Source organism: Alosa alosa, chromosome 2, assembly GCF_017589495.1.
Source record: "Alosa alosa isolate M-15738 ecotype Scorff River chromosome 2, AALO_Geno_1.1, whole genome shotgun sequence".
Classification (NCBI taxonomy): domain Eukaryota; kingdom Metazoa; phylum Chordata; class Actinopteri; order Clupeiformes; family Clupeidae; genus Alosa; species Alosa alosa.
The window spans coordinates 4702448-4724560 of NC_063190.1; the positions used below are offsets into that span (position 1 = coordinate 4702448).

General features: G+C 39.7%; 1 protein-coding gene across 2 annotated transcripts; it reads right to left on the bottom strand.

Moving 5' to 3' along the window:
* Nucleotides 1-13711: 13711 nt before the first annotated feature.
* ugt5d1 (UDP glucuronosyltransferase 5 family, polypeptide D1) lies at nucleotides 13712-21744 on the bottom strand. 2 transcript variants are annotated; one of them, XM_048238196.1, is made up of 2 exons: nucleotides 21609-21744; nucleotides 13712-16304 (listed from the first exon to the last, which is right to left on the bottom strand). In XM_048238196.1, exons 1-2 carry the CDS (start codon nucleotides 21688-21690, stop codon nucleotides 14698-14700), a joined length of 1689 nt encoding a protein of 562 aa, XP_048094153.1. In that variant the 5' UTR covers nucleotides 21691-21744; the 3' UTR covers nucleotides 13712-14697. The 2 variants fall into 2 exon arrangements, with proteins under 2 accessions (XP_048094153.1, XP_048094154.1); XM_048238197.1 differs by lacking the exon at nucleotides 21609-21744 and adding an exon at nucleotides 16793-16894.
* Between the last annotated feature and the right edge of the window lie 369 nt (nucleotides 21745-22113).

Here is a 22113-nt window from a genome sequence, read left to right on the forward strand (position 1 = left end):
CCGGAGTCTTGAAATGTTACGGAGGTGAAAGAAGGCAGATTTGGTGATGATCTGGATGTGGAAACTGAATGAGAGTGTGGAGTCCATAATGACGCCCAGGTTCCGCACTTTGGGAGATGGGGAGGTGGGACAGCCGTCGATGACCAGGGTGAGGTCTCCAACCTTCCTGATAAGGGGGTGAGTTTGCAACCTATGATCTTCTCGGCTTCTGTAGCCTGTTCTGAACACTGGCATTTCCATACCAGACAGTAATAGAGAAGGAAAGAATACTCTCAATAGTGGCGCGATAGAATTGCAGCATCCCCTTGCAGGCCACCCCACATTTTCTTAGCTGCCGGAGAAAAAAGAGCCTCTGGTGGGCTTTGCTCATGATACAGCTCAGGTTCTCTCCCCATTTCATAGAGGATGAGACTATGGTCCCTAAGAACCTAAAGCTGCCCACCCGTTCCACCTCTACCCCATTGATGGTCAGGGGCTGGGACACTTGCCCCTTGTGGCGAAAATCCACTACCATTTCTTTGGTTTTTAAAACATTTAATTCTAATTGTGGTGGGAGCACCATTCCACTAGTGTGAGGACCTCGTTCCTGTAAGTCACGTCATCGTCCTTAGAGATAAGCCCTACCAATGTTGTGTCATCTGCAAATTTATACATCTTGACAGAGTCTGTATGTGATACACAATCATTAGTGTACAGTGAGTACAGTAGGGGGGACACATCCCTGAGGGGCGCCAGTGCTGATGTATTTGACCCTGGAGATTTTGCTGTTTACTCTTACCACTTGTTTCCTATGCAGCAGAAAGTCCAGGACAACTACCATATGTTAATTATATTACAAGGGCATTGTTACATTGTCCCTAAAGCACCTCAAGGTTAAGTGCCTTTCTCAAGGGCACAGTGAAAGCTGGGAATTGAACCCACAACTTTCCTGCTACTGCATTATCCCAGCTCCTTAACCATTACAATATCACTGCCCCATGTTTCAGTTGCTGCTGCACTGTGGCCTAATACCCTGTCTTTTGTCATGAGGGCACAGAGCTGCATGATGCAGAATCATTTGAAAAGGCAAAAAAGACAGGAGGCACGTCATATTTCTTTGAAATAATTCATTACACTCCTAGTGACCCTTTCTACCATCCTGTTTCTAACATAACACCTTTGCTGTTGCTGTATCCTTTCTAACTGACTCGCACCTTTCCATCTCTCTTGGTGGGCTTTGTGGCTTATGGCTGGAGGTGTGTAAAGGTAATACTCGTAAAGGAAACCTGCAGTTTGTTTTGTTCGCCTGTAGAGGGCACGGTTGTGTAACTTTTTTATGGAAGCCCTTTGATCGTTCAACTCTACATAAAATAACCACTGGAGTGTATAGTACCTGTGTTATGAATGACTTCCACATATCATCACCAAAAATAAACAATCTCAGTAACAGTTTGGATACTATACCAAATACATGCTGTAGTCAGGCCTATAGTGCATTTCGAAAAAACAAAGACTAACTTAGACAAGTACATTAGTGTATGAAAAAGCAATGTGTTGTACATGTTTTATTCAGTTATTTTATCTATGTGCTTGATTTTCCATATACAACTGCATATTTTGTTTTCAACTGCATTTAACTTTTTGCTGCTTTTTTGCTGCTTTTTGCTGGTTTTAGTGGAACTGCAGCGTGAGCAAACCAGAAACTGACATCTATGGAACATTAGGGTTACCATGCAATCAACTACCTGCTCTTTCGACCCGCTGCTGTAAACATCACTCTACAAAATGTACTAAATGAGCTCAGCACAACAAGAACACATTTACACTTTCCGCCAAGCGTGGCTCGTTAGAGGGACACTGAGAGATAATGAAACTGGTCGTATTAATGGGAAAAAAATACACCATCACCAAGGCAGCATTTCAGCATTGGAAATCCAAAGCCCCCCTGGGGGTTAATTTAAAACAGTAAGGCTGAAAATGCATGCAGCACCACATGGAAAAAACATCAGGGTATGCCCAGTGTTTTTAAAGGAGAAACAAATCAAAGAACAATTAGTGTAGCAGAGAAAGAATGTTTTTTGATGGGCCTCATAAATAATATCATGCTACAGCTTGGAATTTATATTCCCATGAAATATTCTGCTGATTAACACTTATCAGGAGAAAACTGTTGGGCTCAACAAGATCAACGATGTAAACTGTGGCTATGCTGTTGTGCAACTATAACACACACAGTCTTGAAATCATAACACCTTGACTCTCTGAAGCCTGCCATCATATGTCAAAAAGAGTAGACACGTCTAGTAAAATTATAGTGAACAAATCTGTTCTTCCTATCAACATGGCATTTAAGTGCTTACAAAGGAAACTGGTTTCTCGGTTAAGCTTCAGACCCACAGAAGAACATTTTGTCATCAGTAGCCACGTCATCCTCATCAGTGGTTTCTAATGCTGGTGCAGTCATTTTCTGTTACGCTGACAATGGAATTATAAGAAATACTAACAATGACGGCATTGACACACCTGTATTTTAGCCATCAGCTCATATTACATGTCACTCCTTCTCTTATAGCACAAGTCTGTGTGTGGATAATGAGGAGAGTTTGTCTTTATGTGCTGAACTGCCCTCCAAAGGGGTAGGGAAAGGGTGAAGTGATCCCTTTCCCATGGAACTGTTGACTCTTTCAATTGTAATCTATTGCTCTTTTTTCTGAGAGGCCAAAAAGTTGCGGCTGGTGGAAAGTTTCAAGAATAATATAACAAAAATAGATCTGGCCGAGCAATTATTCAAGTTCGTGCTCAACCAAATGTCACAAATCCATTTCTTCCTGGCTTGAAAGTTCCATCCTGGACCATGGAGTAAAGAGGCCTCCGGAAACCTCAGTTTCCTTGGTTTCCAGCCTCAATGTCCTGTCCCAGTGCAATGGGTGGGCTCCAGGATGGGCTATAACGGCTGCCTACCTAACTGCTTGAAGATCGTGATCACTGGCAATGAGCGACAGAACTCCTCACTGCTGTGATGATCAAACAATTAATGAATACACTGTCTCTACTGTTTGTGTCCAGTGACCATGCTAGAAAGTTATGCTGACCACATGTCTATTGCCAGTGATGTACTCCTCATCATAGGTCCAAGATCAGCTGTCATGCATCAAAGGAACAAGGAAATACTCATTATGCATTGCTGTTGTAACGGCTGACTGTAAGTCAGTGAACATCACCGTGTCCTGTTATGTGAGTTAGGTTCTAAGAGTGCACACCTGAAGGTCATGGAGTCTGTGGATCCTTCCTTTGTGTTGACTATGGTGCAGTCTTGACTAATGAGCTCTTGGAAACATCTGATGAGCTGAATGCCGTTGTTCCTGTACAGCTCCATGTGCTTCATTAACTAAGCATGTTGAAGGAACTTGATGACACCTGGGGTACAGAGAGGAAAGGCAGATAGCGGATACTTAGCAAAGAGTGCAGTCCCCTTAATCAGTGAAACCCACTGTTGTGAATAATGGCACTGTGGAAGAATTGATGATACTTGGATGCATTCTGATTATCTGGAATCTTCTCAAGAAACAGTCAGATTTGTGAAAACTGCTGTCTCAAGGTGAAGATTTACCAAATTTAGCAAAAGGCGCATTGGACACAGAGTTCATTTCAGACATCTGTTTGAATTCAGCTCTTTAATACATTGTTTTATTGCTTACCTTTAAAATATACCAATAGCACAACTCTCACAAAGCAAAGCTGGCAAGGAAAACTACAAAGCCTCACCACTGGCAAAGAAAGAGGCAGGATGCCGTTTGTTAAGAATGAGAATTCCCAGAGCAAGTCCTGGATGATTATATTGAGTAGCATAATTGTATGGTTTGCTTCTAAACCTTGTGTAAAAAAATTGGTTGATTTAGTTGCACATCTTGCACATAAAATCAATTTATCATAAAACCATAACATTTATGTGTTGTTTTTAAATATGTACTGTAAATATTGTAAACAAATACAAAAGAAAACATTTATTTTATTTATTAGTGATGAAGTTTTCAATCTACTCTTTTCCTGCCCCTTCAGCCTCTTAGTTAGTGACCCAGCTGACTTACAAAAATGATTTCCCAGGAGGGAAAAGGACTCAACCTTTTCTAATCAAGACACCCCATGAAGCCACTTGCATCACCTGAGTCTGTTGTCTGACTGTGGGAAAGATAGCTGCAGAGGCTCAGGGCAGGTGTCCAGTTCCCAGTGTGTTTATGGGCATACCTTTTTTGCAGTGGAGGCACAAAGCTCATAAACCAGCAGCCCCTCACTCTCAGAACAATTATTTTCTTCAGTGCAGTCTCATATTGTTATGGGTGGCGTTCCATTCTTCCCCTATTACCATTTCATACAGTAAAGTAACAACAGTGCAATAAAATTCAGCCGTGTGGAATGTGGAAAGCATGTGGCGAGGAATTTACAGATCATACCAACTTAAATTGAGAGAAAGAAAAACAGGACAGAAACTTTAACCTGTGGCCTCATTACATCTCTTAACCAATTTTGGTTTGATTTTCCTTCACAAGCCTGTAAGCTATTCGGGTCATCACAAGGGGGATCATTCCCAGTGTTGCTGTTGTTTCAGCAGTTTGTAAAGTTTTGCTTTGATGTAAATATGCTCACAAATATGCTTTTTCTAGGGTAATTAAGAGAGGAGAAGGAAGAACAGTCAATTGTGTGCAGGTTTTGTATATTGGTAGTATTCATAAATAGAGATGATGGAAAACAGAGTGGGTAAATTAGAATGGTTTTAGAGAGAAAGAGAGAGAGAAAGACGGTGAGAGATACAAATTGTTTATGCTCTATTGCATTCTCTATATCAGTGGAGAAACATAAGGCTTCCAGATGGCAACCAAACCATCGGTCCTTTTCTCTGAATGTGAAGTAACGTGCTCTTTCTGAAATCAAATGCAAGAGCTAAATCCATAGACTAAACAGTACCAACCTGCAGCACCTCTGCTTAAAATAACACAACTTGGGCACACTGCATTTGTCTAAACACTTCACTTACAATAATAACAGATTGGAAATGCCCTGTCTTTTTATAATACCATATACTATTTATATACTATTTATATACTATTTAATACCATATACTACTTTGGTATCCTCTGTGAAGGAGGACGTTGTTAAGCTGGTCAAGCCACTTACTGATAAAAATCACTACAAAATGAAAACAAGGCAGTCACACTTGTGGAGAACAATGCATGTGTACACAAGGACGGCTAGAGAATTAGAGAGTGGGATGGACACAACTTTCACAACTTGTTGGTCATTTGCGTTTATTCATTAGCAAATTATTTTTGTTATCACTTGGTCTTTGAGCCAGTGGGCTTGGCTGGAACGATATGAGGGGAACAAGTCAAGTCAAGTCAGTTTATTTATACAGCACATTTTACGCAACAGAGTTGACCCAAAGTTGACTCATATTGACTTTTGTTAAGGCAGGGGTCTCAAACTCAAATGAGCTGGGGGCCAATTCTGCCAACGTCATCTGATTGGAGGGTCGGCTATTTCTGAAAATGCAATGTTCTTTTTTTCAAATACCACACAAAACTGCAAACAGAAAGTGCAAGTGTTTTTATCTAGTTTTAGACACCTGTGCTAGCAACCTTAGCTTATAAATAAAATAATGATAAAATAAATATTAATACAAATTATAAAATAAATGAAAAACATAAAAACAGGTATGTGTGTGTGTTTCACACCAAATAAAAATATTTCCTCTCATAACTTTTTTAAACCTGGCAAACTAGGCATCAGGGTTAAGAAAGCCATTGCCAACACCATTGGATTTTTATATCAAAATGTCAAAAGGCCATGGCTTGAAAGTGGTCAGAGATAAAGTCCTACTGTAAATGTAAAAATCTTTGAGTAAAACAAAAGTTTATGAAGGGGGTAAATCTACCCATCTAATTTGTCACTGGATGGCAAGCACCTCAAATTATGCACCTTTCAGTAAATACTGGATGAACATATTTAAGCAGGTTTACTTTCTTTTTTCATATTACCCACATAACAAATTAACAGGAAAACACCTAAGATGTATACCAACACCTAAGATGTTGTGGTTTAGTAATAGATTACTACAATATAGGCCTACAATAAAGTATTCTGGTCAAACAGTTCCTATCGCGGGTAATCTGCAGTACCCAGAAGTTCGCATCATATTGCGGGTGACTTTGTAGTTCTTTAGAGCCCTATTTCTACTAGCCCTGCTGTCTGTACCACATCCATTACGGACACTATCATCACGATTACCACTGCAACCTCCAAGCTATGTTGGGCAGAGGGTCGAAACAAGCATGGTATGCTTAGTGGACACCGTTGTATACACGCACCTCCATTCACAGACGCACCGTGACTATCACTGTCATAGACGATCGATCATAATCTCCAAAAGGATATTCTCCTTCAGAATTAGAATAGGTGAATAACATAGCTTACCTAAGACTTCATCACACGTGAACGTTTTTTAACATTTGGTGTAGGCCTATTTCTGCTTAATTTCTGCTTCAATTTCTGCAACACTATGGCCTGCATCGCTTCCGCGTCATTACATATGCACGTCTTTGTGTTTCTCGCGTGTAATACAAGTATTTCCTGAAAACTTTGCGCAGCGATTTTGAATCAAGCTCTGGATGTCTTGCACATAGTGGAGCAGAGTAGGCCTACAAATGAGATTTGTCACCGTACCTGGATCTATCGTCTATTTTAATCAGTATCGTTGTTTGTCGCAATTAATAGCCTCAAGGGCCGGATTACATTATTATTTTGTCATACGTCGCGGGCCGGAATTGGGCAGGACGCGGGCCGGATTTGGCCCGCGGGCCGGGTGTTTGAGACCCCTGTGTTAAGGTATACAACCCTAAAGTTGGAATAAATTATAGCTTTGCATTGGTGGTAGCTTTTTGTGATCACCCTGTCTGTGTCTTTGATATGCCTATGCAGGGATATATTACAAGTCAGTAGGATACATGATAATTACAACAATAACTTCCCTGCTGATTATTTAAATTGAGTCAATATTTTTTTAATAAATTCACAACAACCTTAACAAAATTCACAACAACCTTAACACTGGATAAAGTCAGGTTCAAAGTTCTTCTTTTTGTTTTTCATTTTGGTGACACATGACATATGAGTATTCTGCTCGAAAGGTACTTTAGAAGGACCAAAATCTGGCTCTAGGAGTAAGACTGATATTATAGAAAGATAAAACATCAGGTGCTACTCCTGCTGCTGCATATTACTGCTATTGAGTCCATAACTTGTTGGGGTTAGTTAGTGCCTTATTGATACTTTGAGCTAATAGACCTGTCACAGTAAATTTCTTCCACAAAAATCCTCGCCGTTCATGTTTGATGGACTGCCATTACTTCATTTTGTAGCCTACTTCGTTCTGACTTGCAGTTTTCACTCAGATTACACATTATTATACACTGAAAAAAATGGAAATAGGGGGTGATTTGACACAAATTAATTTGATATATGCAACATGATTGTTTTATATTCCGCTTGCAAACGTGTTTTAATTAAGTAAATTTCAAGAGATAATTTTGAATGCTGGATGTAGACATTTTTTTGTGTTGATCAAAAGTAGCCTGGCTAGCACCACCACTTCTCAGACGTGGTCTGGGAACCAAACGTTCATTTTCTCGTATTTGAAAAAAATGCCCAGATCCGTTTATTGGGTGCCACGGATGTCTATCAAATGCGTCTGTGCATAGCTCATCATCGTCTTGCTTTCCCCCCTGTTCTGTGATTGGTTCCCTATCTCAGGCGAAAATTTGCTCCATGGTCTCCAGGCTGCCCTAGCAGCGTGAATCAAATTGCGCGCAAGGCAGCATGGGAACACCCAGGCTAGATCAAAAGTGAAAATTTCAAGTTCAGACATACTCCAGAGAAGTAGGTGGCTGTAATGTGTCATACGTAGTAGTAGAAGAAGAAGTGTTTGAAGCATGGTTTGACCAAAGATTGTTAAGGCGGAGCAAGATATTTCATCAGGAGCCACTTCCGGGAACCCGGATCGCACGAGGGGGGGGGAGGTCAAAATCCCTCTTTATGCAGAGCAGAGGCAGCAACTGCTCCATTGAAGTCTATGGGCATAGCTCAGAATTTCACCACATATGCTAAGGTCTTGGTTCTATAGAGTTAGGAATGTGAATTGGTTCTATAGAGTTAGGAATGTGAATTTCTGGCACATTTTCATGATCCTCAAACCCTTCTGAACATTTCAGGTACATTTTTAGCATTTTTGAGCAATCCAGTCTAGAGAAAATCAACCTTATATCAGGTGTGCGCCGGTTATTTATGCCGCTGCTGTTGGCCGGTTGCAACTTACGCTCGTCAATACGTCATCGACACGCCTCTTAATGCAGACAGGATTCGATCCCCATTTCACGCCCATAGACATGAACTACGACGAAGTATCTTGCTCCGCCTTAACAATCTTTGGTTTGACCGTTAAAGTTTGAATATCTATCATCAGTGACTGAAGTGGAAGAGAGAATAGCAGATCGAATTAGCCTACTGAAGGGTAAGTTTATCAACCTTATGATCATCTTATATTAGACAATAAATCTCCTAGCTGTTTTCTTACAGTATTACAGCGTTGCAAAGTTGACCCTTGATGTCTTTGTATTTTTTGGTCCAATTCTTTTTACAAAGTTAACGTTAGCCTAACCAACCAGTTAGCTGCATCTGTTGGGCGGTTGGAAAAATACATAAATCATAGTAAAGCTAAATTGGGCTTGGTTTGGTACAGTCCATTAATTTGAACACGTTTGAAGCATAATAAGTTGTATGTGAGTGAAAAGCCTGTTAGCCTGTGTGCGCCAAGTGTGTTGCCAGCAAATGGCTGCCTAAAAGCAAGCTAGCATAGCCACGTGGACAAAAAGCCATTTGCAAAGTTACATTATAGCATCCAAAAACGTTTAGCCCTAGGAAGTTGTCTCCCCATATGATGAAAATATGAAATATAAATATTTTGATTTGTTTGTGCAGGCAAAAAAAACAGGTAGTACAGTGTACGCATACAACTTTTTTGTTACTGAGTCTAAGATGTAGTGATGTTACTGTTTGAAGTCACTGAAGTTTGATCTTTTATTTATTTATGAATTTACTGTTGATAAAATGAATGTCTTATACACCAATAAATGGCTGTTATGCTAGATGTGTGGTGCAGTATGTGTATGTTTTTTTCTGGCACTGTCGTGTGATGGTATGAAACTAATTTAATTCCTGCTAATCTTATTTCAGATCAACACGGAATTTCAAAAGAATCACAATTGTCCCACTTCAATCCAAGTTCCTGTCTCCAAGCAATGATTAAGCAAATTACTGATGTGAGTGATGCAGAGTTTTAATCATGCAAACCTTACAGAGGCTAATATTTTTATCATGTTGATATTGATACTTCTTCACATATTGTTCTATTATTATTCTATTATTTATCACATCCTAAAATTTGTGATGATCTCAGGAAGAATAAAGTATCTATCAATCAATCAATCTATCTATCTATCTATCTATTGTGTTCGTCTAACTTTTTGTTTCTTTTTATCATATGGTCGTTTACAACAGTGGCTGACTTAAATGAAACTTGGATTAACGTGCTAATCAATAATGTTTTTATTTCAGTGTGATATAGATGCTGGCCAAGTGTCTCCTGAAGGGACTTTGTATCTACACGTGGGAAGATCCTGAAAACTTTGTGCAGGAATATGTGGTATGTACATGAACATGTCTATTTTCACATTCATTTCTCAATAGGGCTTTGTTAGAGGGTCTCATTTTCTTACTGTTATGTGCATTTGTCTGCCTAATTCAGGGCATGGATGAAGTTGATGTCATTGAAGACAACTGGGGTTTATGTCCTGAGAGAACATGAGTCAAGTGAACCAGAGGACATTGGGGTTGTACTCCAAGGAATAAAGTTTTGACAGATCTACATGGCATAACGTTAGCTGTCACTATGATGTCGTTGTTGATAACCTCATGTACCTGCCCATGCTTAGATACACCTTTGAGGCATTGCAAAAAATCTTTATGGAGCTGGATGAAGGCAAACTCCCAAGGTTGGTTAAAGAACAACCTGTTTCAGTGAATGACTTTCTTGTCTTTTTGTGTATGTTTTTTATTATTAAGTGTGCTTGCAAAGCAGCACACTTATTGTTCTTTCAAACGAAATCGGCGGCGAAGCTCCGAAACAGGAAGTTGTCCATATCTCAGGAACACTGTCACATATCGATACCAAATTTTGTATTTGAACTCGGGACTCCAATGTGAGGGTGCATAAGCTAAAAAAAAAAGAATATATTCCAAAAGTTTCCAGCATTTGGCAAACCACTCACCCGTATTTGGTAACTAGCACCTTTCACATTTGCAGTTGTACTACTACCACAATGCCTTCCAAGTATGCACAATGTCTCTGGGCAGCTTTGCCTAATCATGAATTCCTTGCTCAGCCATGGGATAGTATGGACTTACTAACTGAAATAGTAAGGAGAACATTAGCTATTTATTGCTGACGTAGTACAGTTATTTTCACATTGACAGTATTCAAATTAAATTTTTCATTATTGTTAAATATAATGATGGGAGAGTATTATTAAAAATGTTACAAGTATGCAAATGCATATGTTTACGGGCATTTAGGTTTTACTGTGTTGTTTTGTTGTAAAGACATGCAAGGCATTCTGGGCCATGTAATGAACAGTGGTCGGCAGCACTCCATACGTATTAATATGAATAGGTGTTTCTGTAAACCTAGGTACAATAAACAGCTATCTCTGTTACAAACACGAGCTGGTAATCGCTCATTGAAGAGGGAACTATGATAAAAAGATTGTTTTCCTAAAAGCATGGAGTTGACGAAAGAATAAGCAGGAAATGTCACGTTAATGTTAAATAGCCTAGGCCTACATCTGAACGCTAGGTGGCAACGTTGTATTACATTTCACTAAATGCGGGAATTAGTGTGAGCTTCACAAGTAAGGAAGGTGCAAATATTATGTAATTTATCTTGGGAAATTATTGGAAAAGTTGGAATTTCTTGTTTATTCTAATTGCAAACCACACACATCCATTCGTAATCACACGTACACTTTTAATACCTGGAAGACTCATTTAGTTTATTTGATGTTGCCTAGCAACGCTGGGAACGGCCTTCAGAGCAAAGATTCTAGAACAGAGCTTCATTCAGAGAGACACCAGAGCCCGTCTACGGAGAGCCTTGCCACTCCGTATTAAGTCCCATTGTACCGAATTTTGGATGCAGTTCCACCAGAGTTCCACTGGGGGCGATCGCCATGAGTGCAGAATGAATGGGAGTCAATGGAGCTAGACAGCTAAATTGGTCTCTTTCACCTGATTGTCGTTGACAAATCTCAGATTTGATTGTAGTTTGTATAACTTCAACATGGGTTATAGGTCAAAAGTTGAATGAACGAGTACTTATGTCCTTTTGATTTCTTACAGGTTGGGTCGTTGTTGCACATAACACGCTAGCAATGTGCTAATGAATGACGTCATTGACACATTTGAAAGGCTTTTTAGAGCAATTAAGTGACTTTAAAAAATATAATACTCAACCAGGTGTATTTTCTTTGCCTCTCCTTTCGAATGCAATACTCAAATTACTTGAAAAAAAATTATATCCCAAGAAAAGTGGATTTTGAGGGGTACAGCTCCATAGACCTCCATGCATTCTGCACTCGTGGACGAGCGCCCTCATGTGGAACCACAGCAGGAACTGCAACCAGTTCAGAAACCGGAAGTTTTCCGAGAGTGGCAGTTCTCCCCTTATTAGACATTCTCTGGAGACACGTTTTGAGTTTGTTTTTTGTGACTCATTATGTCTGTGTTTTATAGAGTTACAGACATAATGAGTCATGTTGTAGTGGTCAACATGTGCCCCTTCTGTTATTAGAATGCTAAGCAGAGATTTAACATCATTCATTTCTTGTGTGGCTAGAAGTTAGCTTGCTATGTCATAGGAAAGAGATGTTGCTGTATGGGATTTATGTTGCTTAGTGTAATGCCATGGTCATTTGATATGAGATGCTTGTACTCGTAATTTCGTCACTCATAACTTTAGGACTCCTATTTTTTTTTTAACTAAGAGTAATTCAGGAAGAATTTTAGCCCTAAAAGTAGCACCTGAGTCTGTGACGGCTTAAAAGAAGTCGTGAGGACTTCTAACTCACTAAGACCGATTCACAAACAGTTTTTTGTGGTGGCATTTCACGTCGCGATGTTTTGAAATGCGTCTACAGGAGCTTCCAATCGCGAGGGAACAATGTTGCATTGTAGGCATAACTAACTAAGGGATGCAGGGAACACCCTTTCTTTTACTGTCTATGGGAACACCAACAACAACAACCAAAACTAGCCTACTCATTGTCAGCATGATCATGTACATTAAATGTAACGTTTCATTGTGAATCAAATTAAAATGTTCTCCTCTTTGCAAACGTAGGCATATGGTGACAGATTAATTTAATAATGTTGCTGCGTGAATCAAGGTAAGCGCGAATGAAGTGGCCACTTCTTAATGGGACTCACTGTATGGAAGTAGGCTAAGTAATGTTTCAAATAAAATAACTTAATAGTCTAGTCGTGATTTCATGAACCCAGAAATGTTGAGTACCCTAAAGTTTTATTGCAGAAATGTCATCTATAGTCCTAGTGGGTGGAATTCAACTTGGTTGCCTAAAGTTGCACTTTGGGCAATTTGCATAATTAGCATAAATAGGCAATTAAGGCGAGGCATGAATAGGGTAAAAAAATTAAATAATAGATATCACCATGAACATTTCTGAGTTGATTACTTATGTTAAGATGAGAAAAAAATTTATTGCATGTTTTTTATATTTTAATGTTTACATATGCAAATGAGGCCCTATCTCATTAAAAATGCTCTGATTTGCATACACACAAAAGCAGATAGTGTGATAAAGCCAGGCTCAAAATTGTTTTTCCAAGGTAAACACGTGTACTTGGTTGGGTGAGTTGGTGAAAACCTTTAAGAAACTTGGTAAGGAGGCAGTGTTGACCTATGGACAGACAGATTAAGAAATTAAGTTTGCCATGCAAAACTAGAAAAGCACTCGAGTGCAGACCTCCACCAAACGAAAACATAACCGCCTCCTGGATCCAGACGGTGATCCGGATCACTCCCAAACTTTTTGAGTTATCTTGCGAACAAACAGATGAACAGACAAACAAACAAAATATGAAGTATTCCTTTATTCTGAGATACATCTGAGATACAGATGCTTTCAAAACAATCCCAGGCTCTCAAAATAATCCCAAACAGACATAAGGTCTTTATAGAGCAAATCCATATAGAATATTTGTCAAATAAACCAGTAAAACATAATTAGGGGATGGAATATATAACATTCACACTCATAGTTCATATTTTTTTTAAATAAATCAGTGAAAAAGTATCCTGACAAACAAGCAGCATTTTAATGCCTTGGTCATATTTCATAATTTCAATTCTTTACCTGATAGCCCAGTTTGAGAGGTGCAAGACACGTGACATTATTTATTATTGCAGCCAATCGCTGCTGTTTATTTTTATTGATTTGATCTTAGTCACCCCGCAAGCCAATAGTTGAATAGCCCTCTCCTAGAGCTTTAGAGGTATTGCCACTGCTCCAACACTGAAAGGCACTGTTAGAATGCTTGGATCAAGCCAGGTTCAGCATAGCGTATGCCACTGTCTGCTCACGTTGGTGACCGGACCAGGGCAAGCACACTTTCGCAGTTCCCGCCGGAAATGCAGTCTAGTTATTATTTATTCATTATCTTTATTTTAGGAACTAGAAATGTCACCTTTTGGTCGGTCATCTTTGAATCTGGTCCATCAGTCTTCAGGCCTGATCTCTCTCTTTCTTTCTCTTCTCTCCCTCTCTCTCTTCTCCCTGTTCTCTCCCCTTCTCTCTCTCTTCTCCCTCTCTCACTTCTCTCACTCCTCTATCTTTCTCCTCTCCCTCCTCTCCCTGTGATGTTTGCTGCACTTTTTTCCATTTGTCAATTGCTGGATAAAAAACAATACTGTGTATTTCATGTTGCTTTCAATAAAAATTGACTACTAAACTGACTTGACTCTTTTCAGTAAAAAGATGTATAACAGATGTCTGCAATTCTAGAAAAAAAAAACAGTTAAAAGACACTGTTCTGGTACTATAGGGACATACAACTTTAAGAGTTTATTTTTTTAGCATTAATAAATGAAGTTAGAAGTACCTTTTACAATCTATTACTATTGACATGATAAAATTACTTTAGCATTACACAATACATTGGTATTACATAAATATGAAGGTATTATCTTCATTCAACATGATTTTTTTATGTAATACGATGTGATTTCAATGTGTAGGTTTTACAAGAAACGATTAACTAGAACAAAAGTGTAAAAATTGTGTCAGTTGGACACATTCTGATCATGTGGGACCGATGTACACATTAAAATCATGTAAATTTAAGGAACTTTTTTTTTTCAGTGTATATGCTGTTGTTGTTGTTGGCAACTCTTGGGCTGGTATGATCATAATTTGGAGCATGATCAAAGCAGAGGAGTTGGTATATAGAGCCGGAGAGAGGGAGTAAGTTCCGTCCCCAATCATTTCAATAGTCGATCACAATTTGATGTGGCAACAAATTTAATCCATTTCAATCAGGTCACTCGTGCTTTACTTTCTTTCTGCAGCACATTCTGCAACACGTATATCTAATAGCTGCTACAGTAGTCAACAAAAGGAGCCCAACCAAAGACAGCAGCGTCAGAATGACATCTAGTGAGTGGTAGGTGTACCAGGGCATCTTGTAGGAGTCAGTGCGTAGATGAGCGGCTCCCTTGTTCCTCATGACGAACTCGATCCAGAACCCTGCCTGGTCCAGCGGGCTCATGGGCTGGTCCCTGTGGAGCCGAGACAGCCTCTGCATGTTCTCCCTGTAGCTGGGGTTCTGCGTGATCTCCTGCAAGCTTGTGTGGAAGGTGTGCTGGTTCAGTTCGGACAGGTCCAGGATCAGCCCGCCGCCCCTCTCCCTCACGCGCAGCAGGTTGTCGAACTGGTCGAAAAACAGCGGGATGCCGAGGACAGGCACCCCGTGGTAGATGGCCTCCTGAACTCCGTTCGTGCCCCCATGGGCGACGAAGGCCTTTATCTGGGGGTGGCCCAGGAGGTCATTCTGGGGCATCCACTGCACCAGCATGGTGTTGTTGCCCAGCGTCGATGGCCTTTCGCCTAGATGCCTCCAGATGACCTTCTGCGGCAGTTTTGCGAATGCAGCTGCTATCTCGTCAGCTATCTCACTGGGGAGCCCTTTGACCAAAGTTCCCATTGACATGATAACAAACCCATGTTCACCTGCGCTCTGAACGAAAGCCTCCAGGTCATCTGGGAGGGGTTTGGATGGCTTACACTGGAACCCCCCCATGTAGACCACATTAGGCATGGTGGGTCGGGGAAAGTCAAAGACAAAGTCCAGCCTCATAAGCCAGATGTCGGCCTCCTGAGTGTAGGTAAGAACATTGCAGTTTTCATCAAAATGCTTTTTGCATAGATCTTTATAATGTGGCCCCACCACAAAATAGTTCTGAAAGAGCATTGTGCTATAAAAAAAGACATTCTTCACCCTTTGAAAAAAAGTCATGTTATCGGAATAGCCAGATCCTGTAACGGGGATATAAGACAGAGGTGAGGGAGCAATGGCGAAATGACCTTCACCACTACAAATCCAGCGGGCGTTCAGTACAAGGGGAAGCTTAAGGTAGTGGGCTAACATAACCCCTCCAGAGATGGCCGGATCAGTGAGGACGAGGTCAAACTTTTCATTTTGCAGTCGTTGAATAAGCTCTCTGTCATCGAACATTCGTGAAAGCAAGGCGCAAGTGAGGCGGTGGTAATATGACAGCATATCAAAGAACTCCAACTGAATGCTGAGGAATTTCAGCACAGACGCCTTCCCCTTCAGAAATTCTATTTGCTTCTTTAAATAGACATCAAAAAAATCGTCAAATTTGATCTCGTCCGGGACGTTGATGATAGTGAAGAGGGGAGATGTCTCCGGAATGTACCAGCTCGTGGACGGACGGATAAGGGTCATGCTGTGACCCCTGGCGTGCAGGTCCTCCATGAGAATTTTCATGTTGATCCAGTGGCTGCCATCCACGGGGAAGACTAAAATATTCCCACCATTGCAGCTTTCCACAAACATGGATAGAAGAAAAGCAGCTTTCAATGCTACATTTCCTACAGATTGCAAAGTACTGGACCCCATGATCTCTGAAAAAGAGAGGGAGTCAAGATCAGATCAGTGCAATCTCAGTCATCATTTTAAACACAGTGTAATCTTTGAGAGAAAGTCCATTTTTAAAATTCTTCAACAATTTAAAAACTCCTTCTACTTTTCAAGTCAAAGGGCATACATAAATTCTCTGCTCTAAAAATGCTGTTTCAGTGGTAAGACACAGAGAATTAAAACATTTTCTAATGTACCAACATTCTGCCACTCTTTCATGTATCTCAATAGTGAATTGATAGGCTACAGCTTAAAACATGACATGCTAATTGTTAAGTGAAACTAAAATACAATATAAACGTTGAGGTGAAAGTAAACTGGAGATACAATAGACACAATATAAAACACTTTTTATATGCAGAATCGGACCCGCTTTTGTTGCAAGCCTTTTGAGTTCTGTCGGACTGGCCACATATAAGCCTTTTGAGTTCTGTCCATAATTTCATAGCTAATATAGAATAACTTCACTTACAAGTTTCCATGGCAGCCAGTCCAGTGGGAGCCAATTTTTGATTATCAAAAGCTACTCTGGCATCAACAAGATTGATGTCGGCATCTGCCTGTCTCTGCAGGTGTATAGCATTATTACCAAATCTGCTGCGTGTGCTTGTGTGTGAGTGTTCAAAGTACAATTTCTCAACATGTTGATCATTAACCTCCTGAGACCCGGGGTATAAATTTGAATGCATTTTTTATTTCTTTCAGTTATTTTGGTTCATTAGGGCTTCAAGAGTATACAAAATAAATTTCACCTCCATGGGCGTAGATTTAGGGTGGGACGCTAAGGACTAGTCCTAATCAACATTTTAAGATGACAAAATTGTCCCCACCAATATTTTAGCGAATTACCTTGTATGACCTTTTACCGTTCTAGTCAGTAACCATTAGACTGTAAAATGAAGAAGAGAGAAGAAAATGTGCTGCCTAGATCATTGATTGGAACATTTACTTTTGAAAAACGGCCTGATGGTGTTGATAAAAATAAAGTGTTGATTAAAATAAAGTCCTCTGCAATGTCTGCAGCAAGGAATTTACATATCACCAGAGTTCGTTAACTCTAAAGTCACACATCAAGGCAAAAAAATAGTGTTGACATTGAGGGGAGTGTTCATTGTGTCCCCTAAGTTATATCTGTGGCCTGAAATGCCTTGTATGTGGAAAAAAAACTTCTTCCCGAAGCACTTTTAAATTAATTTCCTCAGAATATTAGGTCTTATTATTATGGCGATTCTTTGAACAGTGAAAATAATAATAAAAGAGTTTTTGAACTTTAATGTCACTAATGCTGATTATTCAATGACTCATTTGAATTTAAATATTTAAAATACTTTCACAGCAAAAATTATATATGCGATTAATTTAGATTAATTTAGTAATTAATTCGATCACATTTTTTAATCGATTGACAGCCCTAATCTATCTATCTAGATCAGCTATGCCACCCAAAAAGAAGAAAGGGGACATAATACGCTTTTTCATTATGCAGAGTCTAAGTAGGCAAAATAACTAGCCATACAAACTGGCAACTTAAGCACTGAAGGGGGGGGGGATTCCCCCCCATTTTGAAAAATGAATTTTAAAACCTGGATTAAACTTAGCTTCATGTGTTCCACTGAACATTATAATCAGGGCTCACAATGTGTGGGGCTGTGCCAAACCTGACCATAAGGCTACTTTGGCCAGAGTTCAGAGTCGCAAAACGTGGCAAAAAGATCCATATAGAAACTATTAGATACTGTTTGCACATTTTCGAATACACATACTGCCATTAAAACAACTATTATTAGAAATACATGCATTTAACAGCTAAAAATGTATTGAGATAAGGTAGCTACTAAAGTATACTAGCCTATAAAATATGCCTACAAACCATAACTCATAAGAAACGCTTAATTATCTAAGTGCATGCTGATTAGATAGGCAATGCCTATAGACCCCTCTTGAAAGACCCAAAACTATCATTTTACACAGTGTAGATACCTCTTGAAAGACCCAAACCTATCATTTTACACAGTCAGATACCTTGAGTCTCACAATTTTTAAAGTCTCAATGTGTCCATTAGGATTCACTAGAAGTCATTATTTAGGGGGCATATTTTTCAAAAATGTCTGCGGGGGGCATGCACCCGGACCCCCCTAGCCTTCCTGTGTGTGACACTGGGCTAAGCCCCCAATGTTTCAAATGTCTGGCTCCGCCCCTGAACTGGTGACCAGGCTTTCATTTTACTGTGTAAAATAGCATTAGCTGTTAGGATATTACCCAGGATATTGTCACAGCTAAACCTAGCTTCTGTAATCTTTCAACCAAAGTTAGGAGTCATGTTGAATAAGGGTGTGCCGCACGGATAGTCGCATAGGCTATATCACAGAATATAACTCGCCATCACTGACTGTTTATGGGGCTACTAATCTTGCAGTCGCAATAAACAATGGATCCAAGACATTTTCCTGTTCCTATATTCTGTTTATGTAGGCTAATGTAACCTGCACAATGCAAAGAAATAAAAGATAAACTATGGTGAATGGTGCATTTCCATACTCATAGAAGTGAACATTGCGATACACCAGATATCTCTTCTATGATCTCATCCCAGAAACATTTTCTTTGACTTGTTAGTTTTTTGAACATTTATTTTATGACATAGCAAACATGATGACATAGCAAACATGATGTTGAATCCACATATCCTTGCGAAAACTATTTTTCACTAGCCTAAAACCGTGAGACTGAAAGCTAATTGCGTTCACATTCTTCTTAAAGTGACTCAGATTTAGCCTACATACCACAAATTATGATATTAAAGACAAGTGTAGCCTAATAATTTAAATATCAATGTGATGTATTCAAATTACTAAATATGTTTAGCTATTAATAACTAGAAAAGCATTTCCTGAAGGAAATACAATGCATGAAAATGCAAAAATGTGATGTAAAATATCATACAGAGTAAAAACAAACTATATTGGTTGCTAGGTAGATGAGGTTTAATATAGTTGGAATCAGTGTTGTGCGTGAACGAGTTCAAAAGAACGCGTTCATTGAACACGCTCATTTTTTCGTGAACGTTGAACTGAACGCAACACATTTTTTAATAAAGAACTTGAACATGAATTAGTTCACATTATGCGTCATGAACGGCAGACATCACTGTAAATCAGTGGTCCCCAAACTACGGCTACATTTTACACTGATATGGCATGATGGCATGATGGCAATATAAACACAGATAACAATGGTATTAAATTGCAATAGCCTATAGATTAAATGTAATGGAATATTCAACTAAGGTAGACTGCCTTTGTTCACAGCGCTAAGCTATTTATGGTTACAAATATACTCCGAGTCTCTGGCCCTCTCTTAGAGCCAGGCATAGTGAGCTGGCCCTCGGAAGAAAAAGTTTGGGGACCACTGCTGTAAATGAACGTTGGAATTTATTTTCCATTGAAAACTGAGTGACATCTGTTTTCTCTTTTGAAACGCAACGAGAGAAAGTTCCTCCCTCCTGTATTCTCGCTGGTGCCGCTTAAATCATGCATCACCAGACAGAAATGGTTTTGACATTGTGTGCGCCAATGCATTGCGGGCAACGAGTGTCGGCTGAGAATAGTTGAATAGCATACTGGCTTCCGCTGCGCGTTACCGTGATGAATTGCAGCAGAGCGGGTAGCAACGGGCGGCGTAGCAGGCAACGGCGAGCCGGAGGGCTGGAGGAGCCAGAGAGAGACAGACCAATGACGAGAGTGAGAGAAAAGCTGCAATTTAAAAAAAAAAAAAATGGCTAGTGGAAGTGATGGCACGGAGACTGGTCTACCTTGTCTGTACTGCTGCAAGTTTCATCACCTGGTAACGGTGTGTTTCCACACAGCGAAACACCTCGCGATTTTCGGCAAGTTTTAAATTTCGCCTTGGGGGGGCATGTGGCCGAAACCGCTTAACCTTTGACTGCAGTGTCTAGCCAGTGGTGGCAAGCGAGCTAATTAGGCTAATCAGCTAATTCAAACGTTTAAGTACTTAATGAAGATATCCAGGGGTCTTTATGACTCGACTAAGACTATGTTGCCTATAAACAACAATTCATGTTCATAGAAACAACAAGGTCAATAAGACTCAATATATTTCATACCTGTGTTGCAGCATGTAGCCTAGCTGTCTAGCTAGGTTTACAATGCAATCCAATGTCCTAAAATACTAGCATTTCGCCTGTCAGCTAGCTAAAAAGATTGAGTGCTTAAACTAACATATATAGTGGTCTATTTAGTGGTGTATGTGCTCTGACTAAGTTCGTGTGGCATATAAACCACAATTCGTGTTGATACAAGTGCCAATGTTCGTGTAGAAACATTTTAATCACATACAAATGTTTGTGTTACAGCTCAGGTAGTCTCCGCCATCTTGGTCAGACTTTTTTGTAACTCCCGCCTCCAAACACAAAGACGCGGACCTGATTGGTTCTCGAATGGTCCTCATTTAAATAAAGTTAAACTTTGGCCAACTTTGTTTAGCCTGCCTCGGAGATTCGCTTTCATTTAAGCCCAACTAGGGCTTAATTTCGTCTCCATTCAACCTCAATGAGAGCGTATGAAATTTCGTTGTGTTGTGTGGAAACACACCGTCAGAGCCATGAGCAAGTGTCTACAATGAGCAGCTTCAAAGAACGTATAGTGATTTCTAGCTCGTAGTGTAAATAAAAAGTATTTATTTGAATATCTCACGAAAAAAGTCAAATGAACTGAACTTTGAACTAGTTCAGAATTAAAATTTTGAACGTGAACTGTTCACTTTGAGCATGTATGAACTGAACTTGAACTAGTTCAGAAAAGCTGTGAACTGGCACAACACTGGTTGGAATGACTGAACAGTTAAATAGGTGGATAGTTGAAATGGTTAAATTATTTAGGTAGATAGTTGACGATAACTGACAGTTGGAATGGCTCTAATGTTTGCTAGCAGTTATGCTAACTATGTTAACAAAGATAATAATGCTAACCAATTTACTTAACTTAGTTAATTTAGCTAATGTTTTCTAGCAGTTTTTTTTTAATGTTAATAATGCTAATGCTGTTAACTATGTTAACAATACTATGTGACTTAGCTAATGATTTATAGCAGTTATGCTAAAATACTAAGAATGCTAACATGCTAACCATATGACTTAGCTAACTTAGGTATTCATTTTAAGCAGTTATGCTAACTATGCTAACCATGTTACTTAGCTTACTAAGCTAATGTTTTCTAATAGTTTTGTCAAAAATGATAACTATGCTAATGTAGCCGGACGAGTCCTTACCTGGAGCATAGTGATCGGTTTTGTTGTATCTCGCTCCTGCCCCGCCTACTTCGTAAGTGGGTAATTGGCAGCTGTGCTCCATAAAAAGGAAGCGGGGCTATCCAGGGCAGACGTCTGCTTTGTCCAGGGATGACTCTGACCGACCTATCGCCTATCCCCGACGTTTGTACGGTGTTCATTTTAGGACATCCTCAGACTCAGGTGTCAGACTCAGAAAAACATCGGTCATCTTCAGACAAAACAGCCTCAGCGTCAGAAAAACCTCTGTCATCTTCAGACAAAACTGCATCAGCGTCAGAAAAACTTCTGTCATCTTCAGACAAAACTGCCTCAGCGTCAGAAAAACCAGACTCAGGTGTCAGACTCAGAAAAACATCTGTCATTTTCAGACAAAACTGCCTCAGCTTCAGAAAAACTTCTGTCATCTTCAGACAAAACTGCCTCAGCGTAAGAAAAACCTCTGTCATCCTCAGATAAAACTGCTTCAAACCAAACTGCCTCAGAA

Bases quoted from the DNA above. Each gene is read 5' to 3' on its own strand.
- ugt5d1 (XM_048238196.1), bottom strand. From the start codon at position 21,690: ATGGAGCACAGCTGCCAATTACCCACTTACGAAGTAGGCGGGGCAGGA. The intron at 16,305-21,608 runs GTAAGGACTCGT...TCTCTTTTTCAG, and splicing joins AACCGATCACTATGCTCCAG to AGATCATGGGGTCCAGTACT.